The sequence below is a fragment of the Orycteropus afer genome, unplaced genomic scaffold, assembly GCF_000298275.1.
Source record: "Orycteropus afer afer isolate SDZICR_OR568_19922 unplaced genomic scaffold, OryAfe1.0 scaffold00483, whole genome shotgun sequence".
Classification (NCBI taxonomy): domain Eukaryota; kingdom Metazoa; phylum Chordata; class Mammalia; order Tubulidentata; family Orycteropodidae; genus Orycteropus; species Orycteropus afer.
Window position 1 is genome coordinate 441,940 of NW_006922070.1, and position 20,805 is coordinate 462,744.

A 20,805-nucleotide genomic window follows, 5' to 3' on the forward strand; every position below is an offset into this window, starting at 1 on the left:
GAAGCAAAAATGAGTGGTGAGGGTGGGTCCTGGGAATACTCAGCAATGTTTTATAATTCATCTGCCTTAGGTGATGCCCCAGGCAGTAACTCAGATTCTTCGGCCACAACTAGGTTATTCTCATCAGATGGGGGTAGAGGGCTGGCTCTGTTGTTAGGAGTGAATCAACAGAATTTAGGGGCTCAGTGTCCCCAGCTTCCTGATCATCTGCCCATATGTCCCCATCTCAGGTTTCAGAATCACATTTCTTCCCAGTCAATGCCTTTGCTTTAACTTCAGACACCCTGAACACTGGGAATTCAATTGGCATAATTCAGGCACTGTTATAGTAAGACACTAGGTTTTTTGGGGTTTTTTTTTTTTTTTTTTTGGCAATATCAGCTGTTATTACAAGAAATAAGGCTTTCTTTCAGGGCCTTAATGGCAACTTTGAGGTTTTTTATGTGGTGCTTGAGTTTGTGTGACTCTGAAACCCCATTTCTTTCTTTCACCATTTTGTCTAGGATTAGTAGGAACAACCAACCAGCTTCCTTAAACTCATTCAGACAAAACTGTAGAACAGTTTCAAACATGTGATCACCCAAAGCCTCATTTCTCACCAATACTTGATGTACTAATGGTGATATTTTGTGTATTAATACTGCCACCTCATGTGATGGATTACCACTGTACTCTTTACTCATGGAGGCAGACTTATCAGTGCCTTTACAACTAATCAGACTTGAGATCAAATTTAAAAACTCATTCTTAATGATTTGCTTTCTCTAGAATTACTCTCGGGAGCTCTGGTAGCATAGTGGCTAAGACACTTGCCTGCTAACCAGACAGCTGGCGGTTCAAACCCACCAGCCACTCCTCAGAAGGAAGGTTGGGCAATCCTACTTCTGTAGTGATACTGCCTCAGAAACCCAAGGAGGGGTCGCTATGAGTCGGGTTTGACTCGACGGCACATAACAACAACAACAACAGAACTACTCTCAGCTGGGTTCTCTAGGGAAGCAAAATCAGTGATGCTTATATATGCATACATACAGAGAGATTTATCTCAAGGAGAAGGCTCACATGGTTGTAGAGGCTGGAAAGTCCCAAGTCCTTGGGTCAGACTTCAGGCTGGTAGCTTTTCCTGACTTACATAGCAGCAGAGGCTGATGAACTCAAGATCTGCAGGTCATATGGCAGGCGCTGGCTCAAGTTCCCAAGAACCAAACTCAGATGACAAGCCACATCCAGGATCCAGAGTGAGCAAAAAAGCCAGTGAGCTTTGCCAGAACGTCCCTATATGTTGGATGCAGGCCACACTCGCAAAGAAATACCCCTTGGCTGACTGCATCAGATCAGATCATGGGGGTGATTATATTATATCACAAAATGGAGGATAACTGCATCATTCCATTAACTGACAAAGTACATCATTACATAACTACCAACCCACTGAGAATCAAGGACTAGCCAAGCTGACACATAATCTTAACCATCACAGCTTGGCTGCTAACCAAAAAGTCGACGGTTTAAAACCACCAGCCACTCTGTGGGAGAAAGATGTGGAATTCTGCTTCCCTAAAGATTTACAGCCTTGGAAACCATAGAGGGCATTTCTGCTTTGCCATATAGGGTTGCTACGAATTGTAATAAACTCAACGCTAATGGGAAGTAGTAGTAAGTAGCAGTAACGGGGAGAGTAGGAAGATACATCTAAGTAAGTTTAAAGTTTTTGAATTTTGTTCTGTTCTGTTCTGGAGGCATGAGGAAGAAAGACAAATAACTTACCAAATAAAAGTAAAGTTGCTCAAATTCCTAGGGATATTTTTATTTTTGGAACACAGTTAAGCTTGTCACATAACTTACTTTCAAGTTACCACACATTCCACCTTTATTTCTCCTATATATTTTTCAAGAGTCTATCAGAATCATCTCTGTGATGTTTACACTGATTTTTAAATGAAGACTATCTGACCTTTACACTATTATATGATTGTTTAGAAGGAATTCAAAAGGGTTATCTGGGTGTCATAAAAGAGAAAATAGTAATATTGACCTTCTCTGTAATGGATAGGAGCTCTGGTAGCATAGTGCCTAAGGCACTTGACTGCTAACCAGAAGGCTGGTGGTTCAAACCCACCAGCCACTCCTCAGAAGGAAGACTGGGCAATCTCCTTCCATAGTGATACTGCCTCGGAAACCCAAGGACGGGTCGCTATGAGTCAGGGCCGACTCGACAGCACATAACAACAACAACAACTGTAATGGATAATCAACTTTTGAGGACCAGAAATAATTAATGATCAATTAACTTTTCCGAAGAGTAGAAACATTAAAAAATGGTTTGGAAGCTTCTTCTCCAATGTTTTAGTTCTACTTGCCTTTGGTAGCTTTAAAAAGATCTGCTTGTTATATTGTTTCCTCATGACACCAACAATCACCCCAAGAGTAGAAACATTTAAAAATGGTCTAGAAGCTTCTTCTCCAATGTTTAGTTCTACTGGCCTTTTGTAGCTTTATAAAGTTCTGCTTGTTATATTGTTTCCTCATGACACCAACAATTACCCAGCCAGTCTTCTGTCATTTCCTTATTCTTTGTGTTCTTCTGTTTCCTATCTCTGAAATCCTATAGCAGATAGTCAGGAGAACCCCAAAATGGAAAACAGCAGTGTTTTCTGACAGTTACTTGTTTGGGGATTTTAATTTTCTCATTTATAAAATGGCATTATTGTGTTTCCCTTGAAAAGTAATTATAAAAACAGAATCTCAGAAAACCATAGAATTACAATCAATTAATTTGGTAAATGTAAAAACTACAAACACATATATATGAGTAGTTCATGAACTTAGAATTTATTTAATGGAAATACATTGAAATAGTTAACAATGTATATTGAAACACCTAATTAAATTAAGTACTAGACTAAATAAATCTACAATTTAACATTCAGGAACTAGAGAACACTATAGGGCACAAGTCAGTGTTATCATCAACACTACCAAACAAGGTGGCTTCCAAAACAAAAAACAGTTGCTGATGAATTGACTCTGACTAATGGTGACCCCATGAGACTACTACCCAACATGTATGTCACAGTAAAATTCTGCTTCACAGGGGTTTAAATGGCTAATTTTTCAAAAGCTCACCAGGCAACTCTGGGTGGACTCAGACATCCAACCTTTCAGTTAGCCTTTGAGTGTGTTAACATTTGCCCCACTTAGGGCTCTTTAAAAACAATACCTTCTGTTCATTGAGAGCTTGTTATGCAGACCAAGCATGGAACTAGGTCAGTTACATATACTTTATTTTTTCTAATTTTTGCTACAACTCTGTGGAAGAGGGAGGGTATCCCCCATTTCACAGACTAGAGACTAAAGTTCAGAGAGGACAGGTGTCAAAAGCCACGCAGCTAGTAAATGTCACAGACTGGATTTGAATTCAGAACTGTCTGTCTACAAAGCCTCAGCTGCTATTCTACACTACTTTTCCAGAGACATGAAACTTCACCTACAGAAAAAAAATGCTTTAGAGCCAGCCCAACACAACTCCCACTGTGAAAAATCAAAGAGAAACTATTCCATAAGCATTCCACAATTTATAGCTTGAAGTGCATGTTGCTTATTACTAATTTTGACCTTCTACAATGGAATATCTTATTATATCAACTGTGTAGGGTAGGAGTAAGGGAGAGTTGTTTCTTTCCAGGTCAACTAATGAACAAACATTCTGAGTTTCTTCTGGAACAATAACAGTTCAGTTCTGCCCAACTGATACTAACAGTAGTCAGAGTTAGAATTCCCTTATCTATGGTACAATGTATATTACAGATACTACTGAACTTTTCAAATAAGATATCCAAAGTGAAAAACCTTAAAAAATAAGGCTATTTTCTCCAGACACTCAATTGAAAACTTCAGAAAGAGAATGTTTTTATCTTAAATGCTTAAAACAAGAGATTTTTAAAATATTCTTACCTGTGATTAAACTTATGACCAAAGGAAATCCAGTCCTTTTCAATTAATACCTATAAAAGAAAGAATATAAATTCTATGGAGAGAAGCAAACTAGGAAAACTGAGATCACAACCAATCGAAAGGTTCAGAGGTACTTGGAGCCAAAGCCACCACCTTTAGGGTAAGCTGCAAATGAAGAAGCATGCATTATCCACTAATACATAGAGAGAGACATCGCTGAAGGTCATCCAAGAGAAATAAGTGGGAATGAATGCATGAAAATGTAAAAATGCCTCTCATTCAATGCTTTTTATGTGGCAGGAAATGTTCATATATGACCTCATTTAATTGTGGACTGCATATCATTATCATTCCCATTTTACAGAAAGGGAAACTGAAGCAAAAAGAGGTTAAATACACAACTAAGATAATGCTACTAAGAAGTACTACATATCACCTTACAAACCATCTCTTAACCAGTATGTGATGCTGCCTCTCAGTATAATGTAAAACACCAAACTTTCTTACAAGAAACAGACAGGAATATTTTCCAGTGATCTTTACTACATGTTAGAAAAATGCTAAAATGATGGGGGTTTACAGTGTATTAAAAATTTCAGCCCTGCTTTGGAATTAGGGTTAACATGAGTTTATAGTCTTAAGAAATCTGGATGCAAAACTTTTTTTTTTTAACTGTGATTTGGGTGAGTTTAAAGAGCAAATTGGTTTTCCATTCAACAATTCATACATATTTCGTTTTGTGACATTCACTGAAATCCCAACAATGTAACAGCACTTCTCCCACTTCCACTCCGTCTTTACCATTTCTCTTCAAACCTCTTTCATATTCCTTCCTGCCTTCAGAGCTTTATCCCTGGGCAAATGTTGCCATTTTGATCTCATATGGTTGACTGTTCTGAGGAATACATATCTTTCTGGTATTACTGTTCACCTTACAGGCCTGTTGATCATTTGGCTGAGAGGAGCTCTGGTAGCACGGTGGCTAAACCATTTGGCTGCTAATCAAAATATCAGCAGTTCAAACCCACTAGCCCACTCTATAGGAGAAAGATGAGGCAGTCTGCTTCTGTAAAGATTTATAGCATTGGAGCAGTTCCAGGTGTCTTAAAGGGTCAACATGGTCTGAACTGACTGGATGGTAGTAGGTTTCAATTTTGGTTTTGTATCATTTGGCTAAAAGTTGAGAAACAAGGATAAGTTCAGTTCCTAGCTTAAAGGGTATCTAAGAGCCACAGACTTGGGGGTTCCACCACACCAGTAAGCCTAGTCTTTTTAATGACTTTGAGTTTTGCTCTACATTTTTCTCCCACTCTATCTGGAATCTCCTATTGTGACCCTTCCAGAGCAGTCAGCAGTGGTAGCTGGGTATCATCTAGTACTTCTGGTCTCAGGGTAATGGAGGCTGGGGTTCACATGGACCATTAGTGGACTAACTGTTTCCTTATGTCTTTGATTTTCTTCACTCTTCTTTGCTCCAGATGGAAAGAGACCAAAAGTTGCACTTTAGACGTCTGCTCACAAGTAAAAGCAAGTTTTTAAAAATCATATAATATGGAGTATTCTTATCAATATAATGAATGCTCTAAAATGACCAGAAGTTTCCCCTAAAAAAAATATGGCATGATTGAAGTTTGTCCATGACAGCCCTAGAGGCATTTGGTGTGGGTCCTCAGTTTAATGGGCTAGGATTAGAATGAGTCAATAGCAGAACAGGGTAGTGAAACAGGTGGGAATGAGGTCAAGATAAAATGACAAATTATGTGAGGCTCAAGTTCGTGTGTGCTTGGGAACTCTTCACTTTCCAAATGTAAATGAAGGAATCCAATCGTTCTGACCTCAGGAGAAGGGTCTGAAGCAAGAGTGTCACTCTGAAGTTTCAGTGCTGTTATCGGTAATTGGAAGTTATCTGACACTTCAATTGAAAATGAAAGAAAGAAAGAAAAAGCCCAAGAAGGGAAATTGCCTCTTCTCTCTTGTCCCCAAGATGTTAGCTCATCAGCTGAAATGACTTGATAAAGGAGTAGATCCAGCAGTGAAGACATCCTGTTAGGGCTCCTTTGTCTGCATCTATCCCCAGCATGGCTCTAGACCCACTGAAGCCCTTTCTACCAAGTCGTGGTTAAAGAGTATCAGGTGATTCTCAGTCGCTAGGGAATCCCTGTAGTCACTTTAAGACACTGATTAAATAGAAAAATTAGTTGCCAATAGTTGCCCAAAGAAAGGCTCATTACTGTTCAAGGCACTGCCTCCGGTAGAGGAACCACTGAGTGGCCACACTCACCATGAAGCCCTTGAGAGTCCGGTAGTGAGAGTCCAGCAGGAGGCTGGCCACTGAGCACACCTGCGCTGTCCTATCCCAGCCATCAGAACAGTGAACAAGTACACTTGCTCCTTCCTCGGAAACTGCCTAATAACACAGGATTTGCAAAGAGTCACAAAGGTTGGAGTAAAAGGGCAAAGATCATGCATCGGAACTAGGTTTGGTACAAAGGAACAGGCCATAAAAGCAAAATAAATGCCATATGTCCATTCATTTAGTGTTTATTACCCACCCAGTTGGGGCAGAACCAAGGAGTAGTTCATTGAGGTGGCCAAAGCTTTACTTGACCTTCCTGTTAAATCCACAAGCCACCACCCAAGCCACTGCAAGTAAACATATAGACTAAAGAAAAGTGTGCTTCCTCTGTAAACACAGTCAGGACATATCCCCTGACCCACCCTCAACTCTTCCTTCCCTCCAGTTTTAAGCCTTTCCAATATTCTGGTGTTGTCATAAAACTAATACATTACCAAAATGAGAAAGACACAAAAATTATACTAAAAGCCTAAAGTTAAAATAAAATAAAAGGATATGAGCCAAGTAATGGATCCTGGGTGGAGGAAGAAGAAGAAAACAAAGGAAAAAATTATACCAAAAAAATCTCTGCTAAGGAAGGAATTTCTATTTACAACTACAAGTGAGTGTACCATTACTGGCATCTTGAGTATCTTGGTGGGAAACATAAACTGGGAAGCATAGTGGAGATTTCACCACAGTACCTACTGAAATCCTTTATCTACTCATTTATGCATTTTCTGTCTTCTACACCAGAGTACAAGCTTGCAAGGATACAGACTTGATCTGACTTAATCAACATGGTATCCTAGAACAGTGCCCTACACTAAATAAATATGTGATGAAGAAATAATTAGCATACAATGTCATTAAAGAAAACAAAAGGCACAGTTCACTTTAGGTCTAAATCAGAGGAATTTCTAAAAGGACACTAAACAACCAGCTGGACAATGCATTCAAAACAGCTATATGAAATTTGCAGCAAGATTTGTCCTGCGGCAGAAAGCAACCCACCTACCAGCTATATGAATATGGCTTTTGCTTACACCATGATTAAAATGGATAAATCTATTTACCAAGATTTAGGCAACAGGCAAGGAGCCTAAAGATTAAGCACATGCCTGCTACTGGAAAGGTCTGAGGCCTGAACCTGCCAGCCACTCTGCAGGAGGAAACACCTAGCAATCTGCTCCCATAAAGATTATAGCCAAGGAAGCCCCATGGGGCAGCTCTACTCTGTCATAACAGGGTTGCTGTGAGTTGGAATCAACTTGAGGGCATCCAAGGCAACAGGCATCGATCATGGAATGACTCACATTTGTTCCCTGGAAGAAGAAATGTCTTTCCTCCTCCCAGGACCAAGCCTAGTTGAGGAGAGAATATTCTGCAGATATTCTACCATTTGATTGCTGCAGTGACATGCTGAGCACCAGCCATACTCTCGCAAAATCACATCTTCTCAGAGCAAACTAGGTGAAGGCCTGCCAAGTCTGCCATCCTCTCAGGGCAGCCTATGTGGAGGAAACAGGACCTCCTTACCAAAATCAAGTGTGCTTGCTGCACTGCCCTTGAGTTTATTTTTCTCTGTCATCTCATACCTTTGCAATGAAGATTCCTGCATCCATAATGGCCTTAATGTGCCTTAACCAGCCAGAGTTCTCCAGTCCCCACAGGAAATCACTCATCAAGGGAGATTTAAGTTCACACACTGCAAAATAAATCAGGTTATAAAAATGAAATAAAGGTGCTATCTCATTTTAGGTGAGACCAATCAACTTCTGCAGGGAGTTGATGAACGATTTCTTCATAGTATTAGATACTTTCTGGATGGAAGACTGAAGATAAGATGAAAGCCCAAACTTACCAAAATTGCTTCTATTCAATCATCTCAAGTAAGGCTTTTCTACCTTCTTTGGTCACAGGGGATGCTATGTCTGTTTAGAAGTATTACACTTACAAAGTTTAAATTTTCAATATTAATGAAAATCATTGAATGTTGGATCATAGTAAAGGCCCAGGAGAGAACATCTATTTTTTCTCTTTGAGTAAATATATTCAAAATAGGCCCCTTAAGAGCACTGAAGTTAAAAGTGCTATGGAGGGGAATAAAAAAATTCTTAATAACTCAGTCATCCAGCACTTCTCTAATTAGAACTCTTTACCACCCAGCCATTTCAGAATACAACTACTGTAAAAATACAAATATCCTAAACACCTTAAATGGAAGTGATCAAACTCTCCTTGCTAGCAACCTCACATACAACGAGAGTAAAGTGTGTGAGCTTAAAACTGAGATCCTATACTTCTGAATCTCTTCTAGAGAATCAAGTTAGGTGTTTTTTTTTTTTTTTTTTTTTGTCAATTGAAAATAAAGAAAACCTAGAATGCTAATGTTGTTGTTGTTGTTGTTATGTGCTGTCAAGTGGAATCCGACTCATAGTGACCCCTCCTTGGGTTTCCAAGGCAGTATCACTACAGAAGTAGATTGCCTAACCTTCCTTGCAAGCAGTGGCTGGTGGGTTTGGACCGTCAGCCTCCTGGTTAGCAGTCAAGTGCCTTAGGCACTATGCCACCAGAGCTCCCAGGATGCTGTTGTTGTTGTTGTTATTTGCCGTCAAGTCGGCCCCGACTCATAGCGACCCCTTCTTGGGTTTCTGAGGAGCTCTGGTAGCATAGTGCCTAAGGCACTTGCCTGCTCACCAGACAGCTGGCGGTTCAAACCCGCCAGCCACTCCTCGGAAGGAAGGTTGGGCAATCCTACTTTCGTAGTGATACTGCCTCGGAAACCCAAGGAGGGGTCGCTATGAGTTGGGTTTGACTCGACAGCACATAACAACAACAACATCACTATGGAAGTAGGATTGCCCAACCTTCCTTCCAAGGAGTGGCTGGTGGGTTTGAACCGCCAGCCTTCTGGTTAGCAGTCAAGTGCCTTAGGCACTATGCTACCAGAGCTCCTCCCAGGATGCTAATACTACCTATATTTAAACAACTAAGGCAGGTCTGTAACACTTCTATATTATTTATCATAAGCAACTTTCATCTAGAGAGTTAATCACTTATATTACAGAAAGCATAGGCAGAATTTTGTACCCCAAAAATATGTGTTGCAAAATTCTAAACTCTGTGGATGTAATTGCATTTGGGAACAGGGTTTTCTTTGTTATGTTAATGAACCCATATCAGTGGAGGGAGTGTCTTAAGCCAATCAATTTTGAGATACGAAATGAATGGAGGAGGCACAGAAGCAAGCATGCATAGATGGAGGAAGCTAGATGCCACACCACTAGACAGGTGTACAGAAGCGGCAACCTAGGAACAGAAGCTGAGATGAGACAGGGATTTTCCCCTAGAGCCAACAGAGAGAAGCTTCCCCTAGAGCTAGTGCCCTGAATTCAGATTTCTGATCTCCTAAATTGTGTGAAAATAAAATTTTGGTTGTTAAAGTCACCCACTGTGGTACTTCGTTATAGCAGAAAGTTATAAGTTAACTAATAGATATAAGAAACTAAGACAAGCATGAAAAAGCTTAGAGCTACTGTTCTGACTAAATAATACATCAGAAATATTTTATTCTAAAGTTTATGGGCTCTTATGCACGTGAGCTGGACAATGGATAAGGAAGACAAAAGCGGAGTTGATGTTTTAGAGTTGCGGTGTTGGTAAAGAATGCTGAGAGAACCTTGGTCTGCTAAAAGGACAAACAGATCTGTCCTGGAAGAAGCGCAGCCGGAATGCTCCATGGAAGTAAGAATGGCCAGACTTGACTCATCTGCTTTGGTCATGTTGTCAGAGGGAACCATTCCCTGGAGAAGGATTATTATGCTTGGTAAAGTGGAGGGTTGATGAAAGAGGGCAAGGCCCTGAGCAACATGGATTGACACAGTGGCTGCAGCAGTGGGCTCAGGTATAACAAGGATCATGAGGCTGGCACAGGACCAGGCAGTGTTTTGTTCTGTTGTACATAAGGTCGCTATGAGTCGGAGATGACTCGACAGCACCTAACAACAACAACATACCTGCATATCTATGCAGCCCTTTTGAGGAGGCTTAATTTAACCAATGAAAATCAGTAGGTTTTTTTTTTTTTTTTGCTTTAAGTCTATTTTATTATACTCTGTGATGCAATAACACGTGTATCTCTTGAATGGTTGGAGGATACAGGGTGGGATGTTCAATACTTGAGTTGTAAGATTGGATGCCAGTGTCCTCAGAGCAGAGTTGGAGAGGGGAGCCTTGGGCCTCAGCTGATTTTCACTTACTCCCTCTGTTTTTGCATGGAGTTTTCTACATCCCACCCCAAAGCTATGCCTAGTATCTGTGAGCCCAGGTTCCCTCTAGTTCAATTTTTCCATAAACTAAGTCACCATCTTCTGTTGTGGGGTGTGAGATGAGACCTTACTAGACACTGCAGTTGAGAGAGGGATCTGGAGCTTAATAAACTGTTTCTTATACATTCAACCAGCACTCCTGTTTTCAGAGGCACCTGATGCCTCTAATCCTGGAGGTGTTCTGAGGTTCTGTAGGATAATTTGGCTGGCTTTTGAGTACCTCACACTTATACCATAAATTTCCACTTTTTTCTAGTCTATTGAGTTAGTTCTCATTCATCCATCTATTTTCCAGCTTGTAAAAATTTGTGGCTGTCATTTCCTCTTCCATTGTATTTTTGCCTTTTTTTTTCTTCTTCTTTTTAACGCTTCATCATCATTCCAGTTGGGGTCAGGAGGAAGTAGATAAAATACTCAGTACACAGTGTATAGCTGGACCAGAAAGATGAGATCAAACTTTGGGACTGTGCAAGCCAGCAATTGGAACTGAGATTTCCTATATCAAACGAAGCCATTTAAAAAAAAAAAAAAAAAGAATCTACTCAAGGACTCAGAATGGTGATCAATAAGCCTGTCTCTGCCTGGACTCTGCCATGAGGGAAAGAAGAAAAATTTATCTTGAGAAGTTGAAACCCCGGGCCTGGCCTCAGACATGTCTACAATCTAAATCTGTATTTTCCTATGTGCAGGAAATTATCATATTTGGGCTGACAGTCTCAAAGACACCTGGCAGAAACAAACTGAAAACTACTCAGGAGCAACACTTCCATGGCACAGCCTGGACAGGAATCTGACAGAAACAGCTTTACCAAAGATAACTGTGCAATAAAAATTTACTGTCAACTAGGAACAGTGTTCACAAGTAAGAGCAGGCACATAGAGGAAAGAAGACACAGGATTAGCACCCTAAGAATGTGATACCATAAAGTGATAATGTGGAAGAGGCTATAACAATATTTGAATTGGAGCAGGAGAATGGACAGCATCACAAAACACAAAACAGATCAATTTCCTCATGCGTTTGAAGCATTGAGAGATGACTTACACTTAGAATGGTTTGAGGATAGGTCTGTGTTTTACCTATGCTTGCAGCCAGACTTCCCAGAATCTCCCTCTTCATATGGTTCCAGGATAGGGTTTGCCACAGATATTTGCATGGTATTTGGAAGGTGGAAGGGATGCAGCAGCGTTTATCCTGCAGTGTAGGACACCAAGCATTGATGCAGGTTCTATATGCATGGCCCAGTCAGTCCTAACTCCCCCCTTGCCTTGTGTCCGGGTTTTCTTTCCTACTGCAGGCTCGCTGACCAACAACAACTTCAAGTCTCCACCAACATGGGAGCAACAGTCTTCCACAGATTTCTTCACCAGCTCCCTTCTGCTGCCCCTCATTAGACTTTCCTCTGGAGCACCAACCACCCCACTCTGCTTACTTCCTCAGGTTCTCCCTCAAACAAAGCCCTTTTTCCAAACAAGTCATGGTAGCTCTGCTTTTCTGACCACATCCCTAACTAATAGAGTACATAAATAAATAAATAAATAAATAAATAAATAAATAAAACAGTTGTTATTGAGTCTAATCTGATTCACGGTAAGCCTATGTGTGTCACAGTAGTATTGTGCCCCTTAGTTTTCAATAGCTGTGACCTTTCAGAAGTAAATTACCAGTTCTTTCTTCCAAGGTGAGTTCAAACCACCACTCCTTCTTTCATTTACTAGCTGAGTGCTTATCTATCTGTGCCACAGAGAGAACTAAAATTATGAGACAATTACTATCTTAAGGGAAAACAAAAAATTGTAGTAAAAAGGAAATATAATACTATTCACAAGTCTTAGCTGTGAATCATATTCCCTTCATCATCATAATGTATACACTGAATAGGGAGCTAATCAAAATCATGGTTGAACTCTCTGGGGATGATAGGGGAGGAAGCGTGTGTTGTGAGAGGTCCACAGGAAGTGTAAGAAAGCCTATTGCTCCTCCTCCACAGGAGGAAGTCCATCCACCCACTGAAAAGCCCACTGGTATCGAGTTGTTTCTGACTCATAGTTACCCTATAGGTCAGAGCAGAATTGCCATACCAAAACCTAACCCACTGCCGTTAAGTTGGATCCTGTTTCTGAGGTGGTATCACTACAGAAGTAGATCACCAGTCTTCCTTCCAAGGAGTGGCTGGTGGGTTTGAACCACCAGCCTTCTGGTTAGCAATCAAATGCTTTAGGCCCTACACTACCAGAGCTCCTAGAATTGCCATGGAGGTTTCAAAACTTTACCCAAGCAGACTGCCTCATCTTCTCCTACAGAGAAGCTGAGTGGTTTGAATTGCTGACCTTTTGGTTAGCAGCCCAATGCTTTAACCCCAGTGCCACCAGAGCTCCCTAGGAAGTCAACAGACCCTGTGTAAAATGGAAAAGTCAAGAAATAGCAGTTAGCCCTGGTGATGTTAACATTCTTCTTTCTTTCTTTCTTTCACTGATTTACTTTTATTGTGGTGAAAACATACACATCAAGACATTCACCAACACAACAACTTCCACATTTACAGTCAGGGACATTGGTGACATTTTTCATGTTGTGTAAAATTACTGCTATCCTTTTCCAAAATATGCCACCATCATTAGCACTGACTTAATGCCCCGTAAACAAAAGCTTCCCACTTTCCCCTTTCCTACTACCCCTGGTAACCACTAATAATCTTTGGTGTATGTGTGTGTGTGTATGTATATTGTATGTGTGTCTTTGTGTATATGTACACACATACACTCATATATAAACTTTTTTTATATACTTATCTGGCAATTTTCCTTCCCCTCTCCTCCACTCCCCTCCCCTCCCTGGTAACTAACAAAGAAAGTTTCCTTCCATATATAAACCTTTGCTTTACTTTTTATAATAGTAGACTCATACAATATTTGTCCTTCTGTGATTAACTTATTTCTCTCAGCATAATGTCCTCCAAATTCATCCATGTTATAAGGTGTTTTGCAGATTCTACATTATTCTTTAGTGTTGCTGCACAGTATTCTATTGTGTGTATGTACCACGGTTTGGTTATCCATTGCTCTGTTGATGGGCACTTAGGTGGTTTCCATCTCTTTGCTATTAGTGAATAGTGCAGCAATGAACATGGGTGGGCATATACTTATTTGTGTGCTGGCTCTCACTCCTTTAGTATATATACCTAGTAATAGGATTGCTGGATCAAATGGTATTTCTGTTTCCAACTTAAGGAATCACCATACTGTTTTCTACAGTGGTTGTATCATGTTACAGTCCCACCAGCAGTGTATGAAAGTCCCAATCTCTCCACATCCTCGCCAGCATTTGCTATTTTCTGTCTTGTTAAACTTTGCTATTAGTGCTGGGGTGAGATGGAACCTCATTGCTGTTTTGATTTGCATCTCTCTAATGGCTAATGATCACGAGCATTTCTTCACGTGGATGTTAATATTCTTGAGTCAAAGCCCCCAACAATAGCAAGCCATTGCCCAAGGGAGCAGTAATGAAGACTGGGATGGATGGGTCCAAGGACTATGATTTCATTTCTGTTCTTGTTATATGCATAGAACTGTGTGATTTTCTAAAGCTTTCTACAAGCATAATGTTGATTTTTAAAACAAAAACTAAATTAAGCAAATGAAATTTGAAGTCGTTCACTTTCACTGGGGCCATGACACTCCTTTCCTTCCACTCCAGGCCCTTCCCTGGCCCAACAACTCAAACACTATTCTTTTCTGGCACCTAAAGATTTCCTCTTCTTTCTTTTTTTCAGATACCTTTATTGAGATATAATTCATATAATACAAAATTCACCTATTTAAGTTTATAGTTGAATGACGTACAGTCAATTCACAGAGTTGTGCATTTATCCCCACCATCAACTTTAGATCATTCTCATCACCCCAATAGGAAACACTGCTCCTCTTAGCCATCACCCCCAAACCCTTTACTCACTCATTCCTAGGCAACCACTAATCTACTTTGTCTCTATAGATTTGCCTATGCTGGCATTTCGTATAAACAGCATCATACAATATGTGTTCCTTCATGACTGGCTTCTTTCATTTAGCGTAATGTTTTCAAGTTTCATCTATGCTATAGGATGTGTCAGTATTTAACACTTTTTTATGGCTGATTAATATTCTGTGCTGGTTAAAAGTGAGCAAGCCCTGCCTTCCTTGGCCCAGCCCAGCAGAGATCTGTCTTCTGGTGACACTGCCCAGCAATACCAGGCAGATCCTCCAAGTGGCAGGCTCGCATCTGCCTTGCACAGGGAGAGCCCAGCAGGCAGCAGTGTGTAAAATTCCAGCACCCTCTGTGAGCTCTCACCACTCCTTGGGCGCCTGCTGTCTTTCTGTCCAACCCCAGGCCATGACCCAAAATTTCAGCTTAATCCTAAAATACACACATTCCTCTGTGTGGAGTCTCAGGACTCAACTGATTGCTTTAAATCTTCCACAGATAGCATTCTCCTGCAAACAGTTTTTTCTTTTTTTTTTTTTTTTTACTGAGCTGGTCAAATTTTTAGGGTATTATTGTAGGGGGCTTAGAACTATTTAGCATTCTCGTCTATTTAAAAAAGTCCAGGGAGCCTGAGGAATATCTTGGCATCTAAACTCTGAAGCTCAGCCCAAGAACAAATGATCCTTTTCACCTTCTCTTCCACCAAGCATGGAAACGACAGCAAGTTTAAAAATAAAGACTCAAGGCTTTCCAGCTAACCTGGAGTCAGCCCGAGCCAAAACCAAGAGAGGAATGGACAGCTCTCAGAACAAGGCCCTAAAATGTACTGCCAGAGAGAATGTTCCAGCGTGTCCCTTTTCATTTTAGCTTACACAGCAAGCGACAAGCTGCTGAATCTCCTGCCACGTCAGCTGCCTTCTTCCTGCACTAAGAATGGCTCCTTGTTTAACATGTCTGTTTTCAGGAGCATTAAAATTGTGTATGCTAAGTATAAAATAATCACTCCAGGCTTTCAAGCAAGGTAACCACTGAAAGGGTATTTTTTCCCCTAATGCTGAATGGCCGTGTTAAAAGCAAACAGCTTTTCAGATGATTAATACGCATGGGCAGATGAGACTACACTTGAGACGGAAGCAATTAATGCCTCGATTTTTAAATATAAAACTGTTGGGTTTGTTTGGATAAACTCAGGATAAGACAGGAATACTGATTTGTTCACTCTTATTGCCAAACTCAAACCAGTATTTACAAACCATTTTGCTGAACAAAGTTCACTTCAGCTGACATCAGTGGCATATGCCATAAATTATAGAGAAAGGTACTTACTAACCAGGAGCCTAATGCCCAGCCCTAGTAATAATTTGTTTTATATAAAAGCATATCTCATAACTTACATAAACCACACTACAAAAAAAGAAAGGATATATAATTTTGGAGTGTGAGGAAATATGGAATTTACCTAGAAAAAAGATAAGCCTCTGATGGTCTTTGGGAGTTTTCATAGTACAGTGGTCAAAGCATTTGGCTGCCAATCAAAAAGTTGGTGGTTCAAACCCACTAGACACTCAATGGGAAAAGATGAGGCTCTGCTTCTGTAAAGCTTTACAGCCTTAGGGGACATAGAACCACCAATTAGGGGTTTAGGCTAAAGTATAATCCCTAAAGAAACAGATTTCAACTTGTAAAGTTTTTAGACTCTGTTAATACATGGGCGGGGAGAGTCTCACTAGTTTAGCCAGCGTGCATATCTTGGATCTCACTGATTTCACCAATATGAGCCCATTTCTACATCTGTTGCACTGGTTAGCAAGCTACTAATTTAACCAAGGAAAACTCATTTCTAACCTTCATTTGGCTCTTCAGCAAAGAATTTATGGTGGCTGCCTCTGGAATATGGACTCCCTAATTAAAGGTAAAGGTCCCTGGGTGGTACAAGCAGTTTGCATACAACCAAAAACCTAAAGGTTAGTGGTTCAAACCCACCCAGCAGAACTGTGAAAGAAAGTCCTGGCAATCTGCTTCCATAAAGATTATAGCGAAGAAAAACCGACAGAGTCAATTCTCTTCTGCAACACATGGGGTTGCCATGAGTGAGAATTGACTCGAAGGCATGGGTTTGGTTGAGGTTTGATCAAACAGTGTTAGCTGGTTGTAATGTTAGCCCTGGAATGTGAAGTCCCGAGGGCCGTCACTGCCAGCCCTAAACTCAGCACATAAAAGGTGCTACACTGTCTTTGCTGAGAGTCAGTTAAAGACTTCTTCATATCCTCAAACATAATCAAAGGGATTGACAAATCAAGAAGCAATGTATCCATTGGAAGGCTGTGTCCATTCTCTCCTAGAAAAAAGAGACAATCAGGGAAGCCAGGCTGGCAGAACCTGTCCAAGCAATGTTGGGAGAGAAAATCTTAACCAAAATGTGCACTTGACACATAAAGGCCCCATTGACAAGGTTTTCCTTAGAATAAGAATGAAACCCACCCTCTAATCTAATGTCTCTGATCACTGGAAATGATTTGAATTCTTACTCATCAAATAACCTGTTCATTATAATCTGGCTTCCCACATGGGTCTGACCACAGAGAGAAAACTGGGATATGTATACAAAAAAAAAAAAAAAAAATTTACAGCCTTGGAAATCCTATGGAGCAGTTCTATTCTGTCCTATAAGGTCGCTATGAGTTGGAATTGACTCAATGGCAGTGGGCTTGTGTTTTGGGTTTTTCAGATGTCTTTCTTAGATATTCCCCACATTAATCTCACTTCTTCCTATACAGTCACTTGGTAGGGGTCAGTGAGGGTACAAAGAACATTCCCATTTCAACTCTGTGGGATTGGTGTTTCTTGGTCAGTAAGAGCTAAAGCTGAAACACATATGTGCCTGCCTTTAATTAATAGCCTGACACACACCTGAATTCTACTAATGTCTGACCTGTCTCTTTCTTGTTTTGGAGTAAAGAAGACAAGCCCAATGAGATGGTCTTCAAGGAACTGGCAAAATGACAATCTCCCTTCATTGAACATTTTAGCAGGGAAACCACTCAAAAAAGACTTCATTATGGCCTGTAAAGGGGAAATTCTTAGTTATGTCTGTTTTGTAATGTCTCTTAGCATCCACAATGGTGGCACAGAACAAACTTCTGAGTTCAGTTGTGAACTATGTTCAGTTTATAGTTGGTGGTGCTTTACTTCCCATTCATGCCAATCAACATGGGTTCTCTTTATAGAGAAACTTACATTATCTGTAGAGATTTGTATGTTAGATTCCCTATGGGGCACTAACAAGATAAAAGATTATTCTTTAAACAATGTAGGTGATACAGTGATATGGTAACTTTATACAATTAATAAAGCCATGGAAGCCATTTATTTATAGCCTTATTTTCTTTCAAAGAATGATCATAATGTAAAATTGTGAGACATCAGCTACCTTAAATTCTGTATTCTTATGTTAGAATTGCTAAAGTTTGTAGCATAGGAAAAAGTATAAATACATACATACACAAGTGTGTGCATATGTGTGTGTGTGAAAATATATATATATCTATATAGATATATCTATATAGATATATATATCCAGCTACTAATGAACATGTGTATGTAAATGTTTGTATACACGTTCCAATAATACTACCCACCATTGACCTACAGAATATCAAGCAGCAGGTTCACAAAAGAACACTGTTATTAGCTTTACATGTTAATTTTGTGCCAAAAGACAAATTCACAGTACATGGTGGTAACTTTTGCTATTTTAGGTTTAACATGTTTAAGAACAGTAAGATGTAAAAATTAACTCATGGGCTATGTGAAAATTATGCACCAAACAAAAAATATTTGTGTCATTTATATTACATCTACCATATGCAAGACATGGGGCTTCATGGCTTTCTGTCAATGATGTTTTAGGATCTTCCATCCCTTACAGAAGAGGAATGGCTTGCAGGCTTGTGGCACAGTAAGTACTGTGATACATATGTAGGTCTCGTGACTCCTATTTCCACATTATTTTTACCACAAATAGGAGCTAATTGTTGTTGTTGTTATGTGCCATCAAGTCGGACTCGACTCATAGCAACCCCTCCTTGGGTTGCCAAGGCAGTATCACTAAGGAAGTAGATTGCCCAACCTTCCTTCCAAGGAAGTGGCTGGTGGGTTTGAACCGCCAGCCTTCTGGTTAGCAGTCAAATGCCTTAGGCACTATGCTACCAGAGCTCTCAGGAGCTAATTAAGAGTCAACATACAATCTAAGTCAGGATAAATAGGAACTGAATAGAAGGTAGGGCTTAAGAATGAAAAAAATCTAAACAGGAAACTAAAGGCAAATGGAAATAGGGAGGCTTAGACTGAGAGAAGATAAGGTGTCAGAAAGGCTGGGAAGTTTGGGTGGATAGAAAAGATATTAGTGACAGGCCAAGGGATAATACCAGGAATCATGTAAGAGTAAGAAGATGCTGGCACCAAATAATTAAAGGGGTGAAATAAGCAGCATTTGCAGCCAAGAATGCAGGGGGTGGGGACTCATTCCATGCTCATCACACCAGGAGAGGAAAGCTGCCAGGAATAACATTCTCATCAAATTTGAGACCATATTGTCACTGGCAAGAAAATTATTTCATGTTTGAAATACTGAACTGCTAAGTTCCTACTATAATTAAATGGAATGAAAGCTCGTTTTGCTACTAAAATTAGTCATGTCTACCTTCAGTTTTATAGAATAAGCTTCCTTCTGCATAATGAATGAAAATCATTCATTTCCTAGTCATAGTATAACCAAAAAAACCCAAAACCAATTGCCATGGAGTAAATTCTGACTCACATGCCCCCCACTGGGTTTCCAAGGTGGTAAATCTTTACAGAAGTAGATTGCCCCATCTATGAAATAGCTGGTGGGTATGAACTGCCAGACTTCTGGTTAGCAGTTAAGTGCTTTAAGGCTGCACTATCAGAGCTCCTAGTTATGGCCTAGTCACCCCAAAACTAATGATCACTATTAAGAAAATATAAAACAATAACTCTAAGGAAAGTTGTTTCATTAATCTTTGAATCATCTCAGTGAACTGTAAGATAAAAGCAAAATTAGGATAAAAGTTACTACTCATTTTCTCATTAAATCACTTTGTTTCCTCTGGTCCTCTCCTTCAATAATGTCACCCAATGTTGTTATTCATAAAATAGGCACTCAAAATATGACTGGGAAAAGGCGCCACATCAGAATAGAGCCTACCTTAATGACATGAATAAAGTAGAGCTTTCGGGGCCTCCATTTGCTGAAGTGGCACAACTAAATGTGAGAAGAAACAGCTGCAAACATCCATTGATAATGGGAACATGGAATGCACGAGGTATGAATCTAGGAAAATTGGAGTTTGTCAAAAATGAAATGGAATGCATAAACATTGATATCCTAGGCATTAATGAGCTGAAATGGACTAGTTTTGGTCATTTTGAAGCAGATAACCATATGATCTACTATGCTGGGAATGACAAATTGAAGAGGAATGATGTGGCATTTACCATCACAAAGAATGTTCCAAGATCTGTCCTGAAGTACAATGCTGTCAGTGATAGAATAATATCCATACGCCTACAAGGAAAGCCAGTTAATATACAATTATTCAACTTTACACACCAACCACCAAAACCAAAAGTAAGGAAACTGAAGATTGTTACCAACTTCTGCAGTCTCAAATTGACTGAAAATACAATCAAGATGTGTTGATTATCACTGGTGACTGGAATGCAAAAGTTGGAAACAAAGAAGAATCACCAGTAGTTGGAAAATTTGGCCTTGGTGACAGAAATAACGCTGGTGATTGCATGATAGAATTTTGCAAGACCAATGACTGACTCATTGAAAATACCTTTTTTCAACAACACAAACGGTAGCTATACACGTGGACTTCAACAGATGGAGTACACAGGAATCAGATTGACTACACCTGTGGCAAGCAGCAATGGAGAAGCTCAATATCTTTAGCCAAACCAAGGCCAGTAGCTGACTGTAGAACAGACCATCAACTGCTCATTTGCAAGTTCAAGATGAAGTTGCAGACAATTAAAACAATCCATGAAAGCCAAAATATGACCTTGATTATATCCATCCTGAATTTTGTTGTTGTTGTTAAGTGCCGTCGAGTCGTTTCCGACTCATAGCGACCCCATGCACAGCAGAACGAAACACCGCCCGATCCCACACCAGCCCCACAATCCCTGCTATA

The 20,805-nt window shown here is 40.0% G+C and overlaps 1 protein-coding gene across 1 annotated transcript in view; it reads right to left on the reverse strand.

Moving 5' to 3' along the window:
- The window catches only part of MTMR7 (myotubularin related protein 7), a 161,999-nt gene that overhangs the window by 19,660 nt on the left and 121,534 nt on the right, over window positions 1-20,805 (reverse strand). Inside the window, exons 8-10 of the mRNA XM_007954943.2 lie at window positions 7,888-7,997; window positions 6,236-6,361; window positions 3,955-4,004 (exon numbers count right to left, since the gene is read on the reverse strand). Coding sequence (XP_007953134.2) covers window positions 3,955-4,004; window positions 6,236-6,361; window positions 7,888-7,997 — 286 coding nt within the window. The remainder of the gene's footprint in view (window positions 1-3,954; window positions 4,005-6,235; window positions 6,362-7,887; window positions 7,998-20,805) is intronic.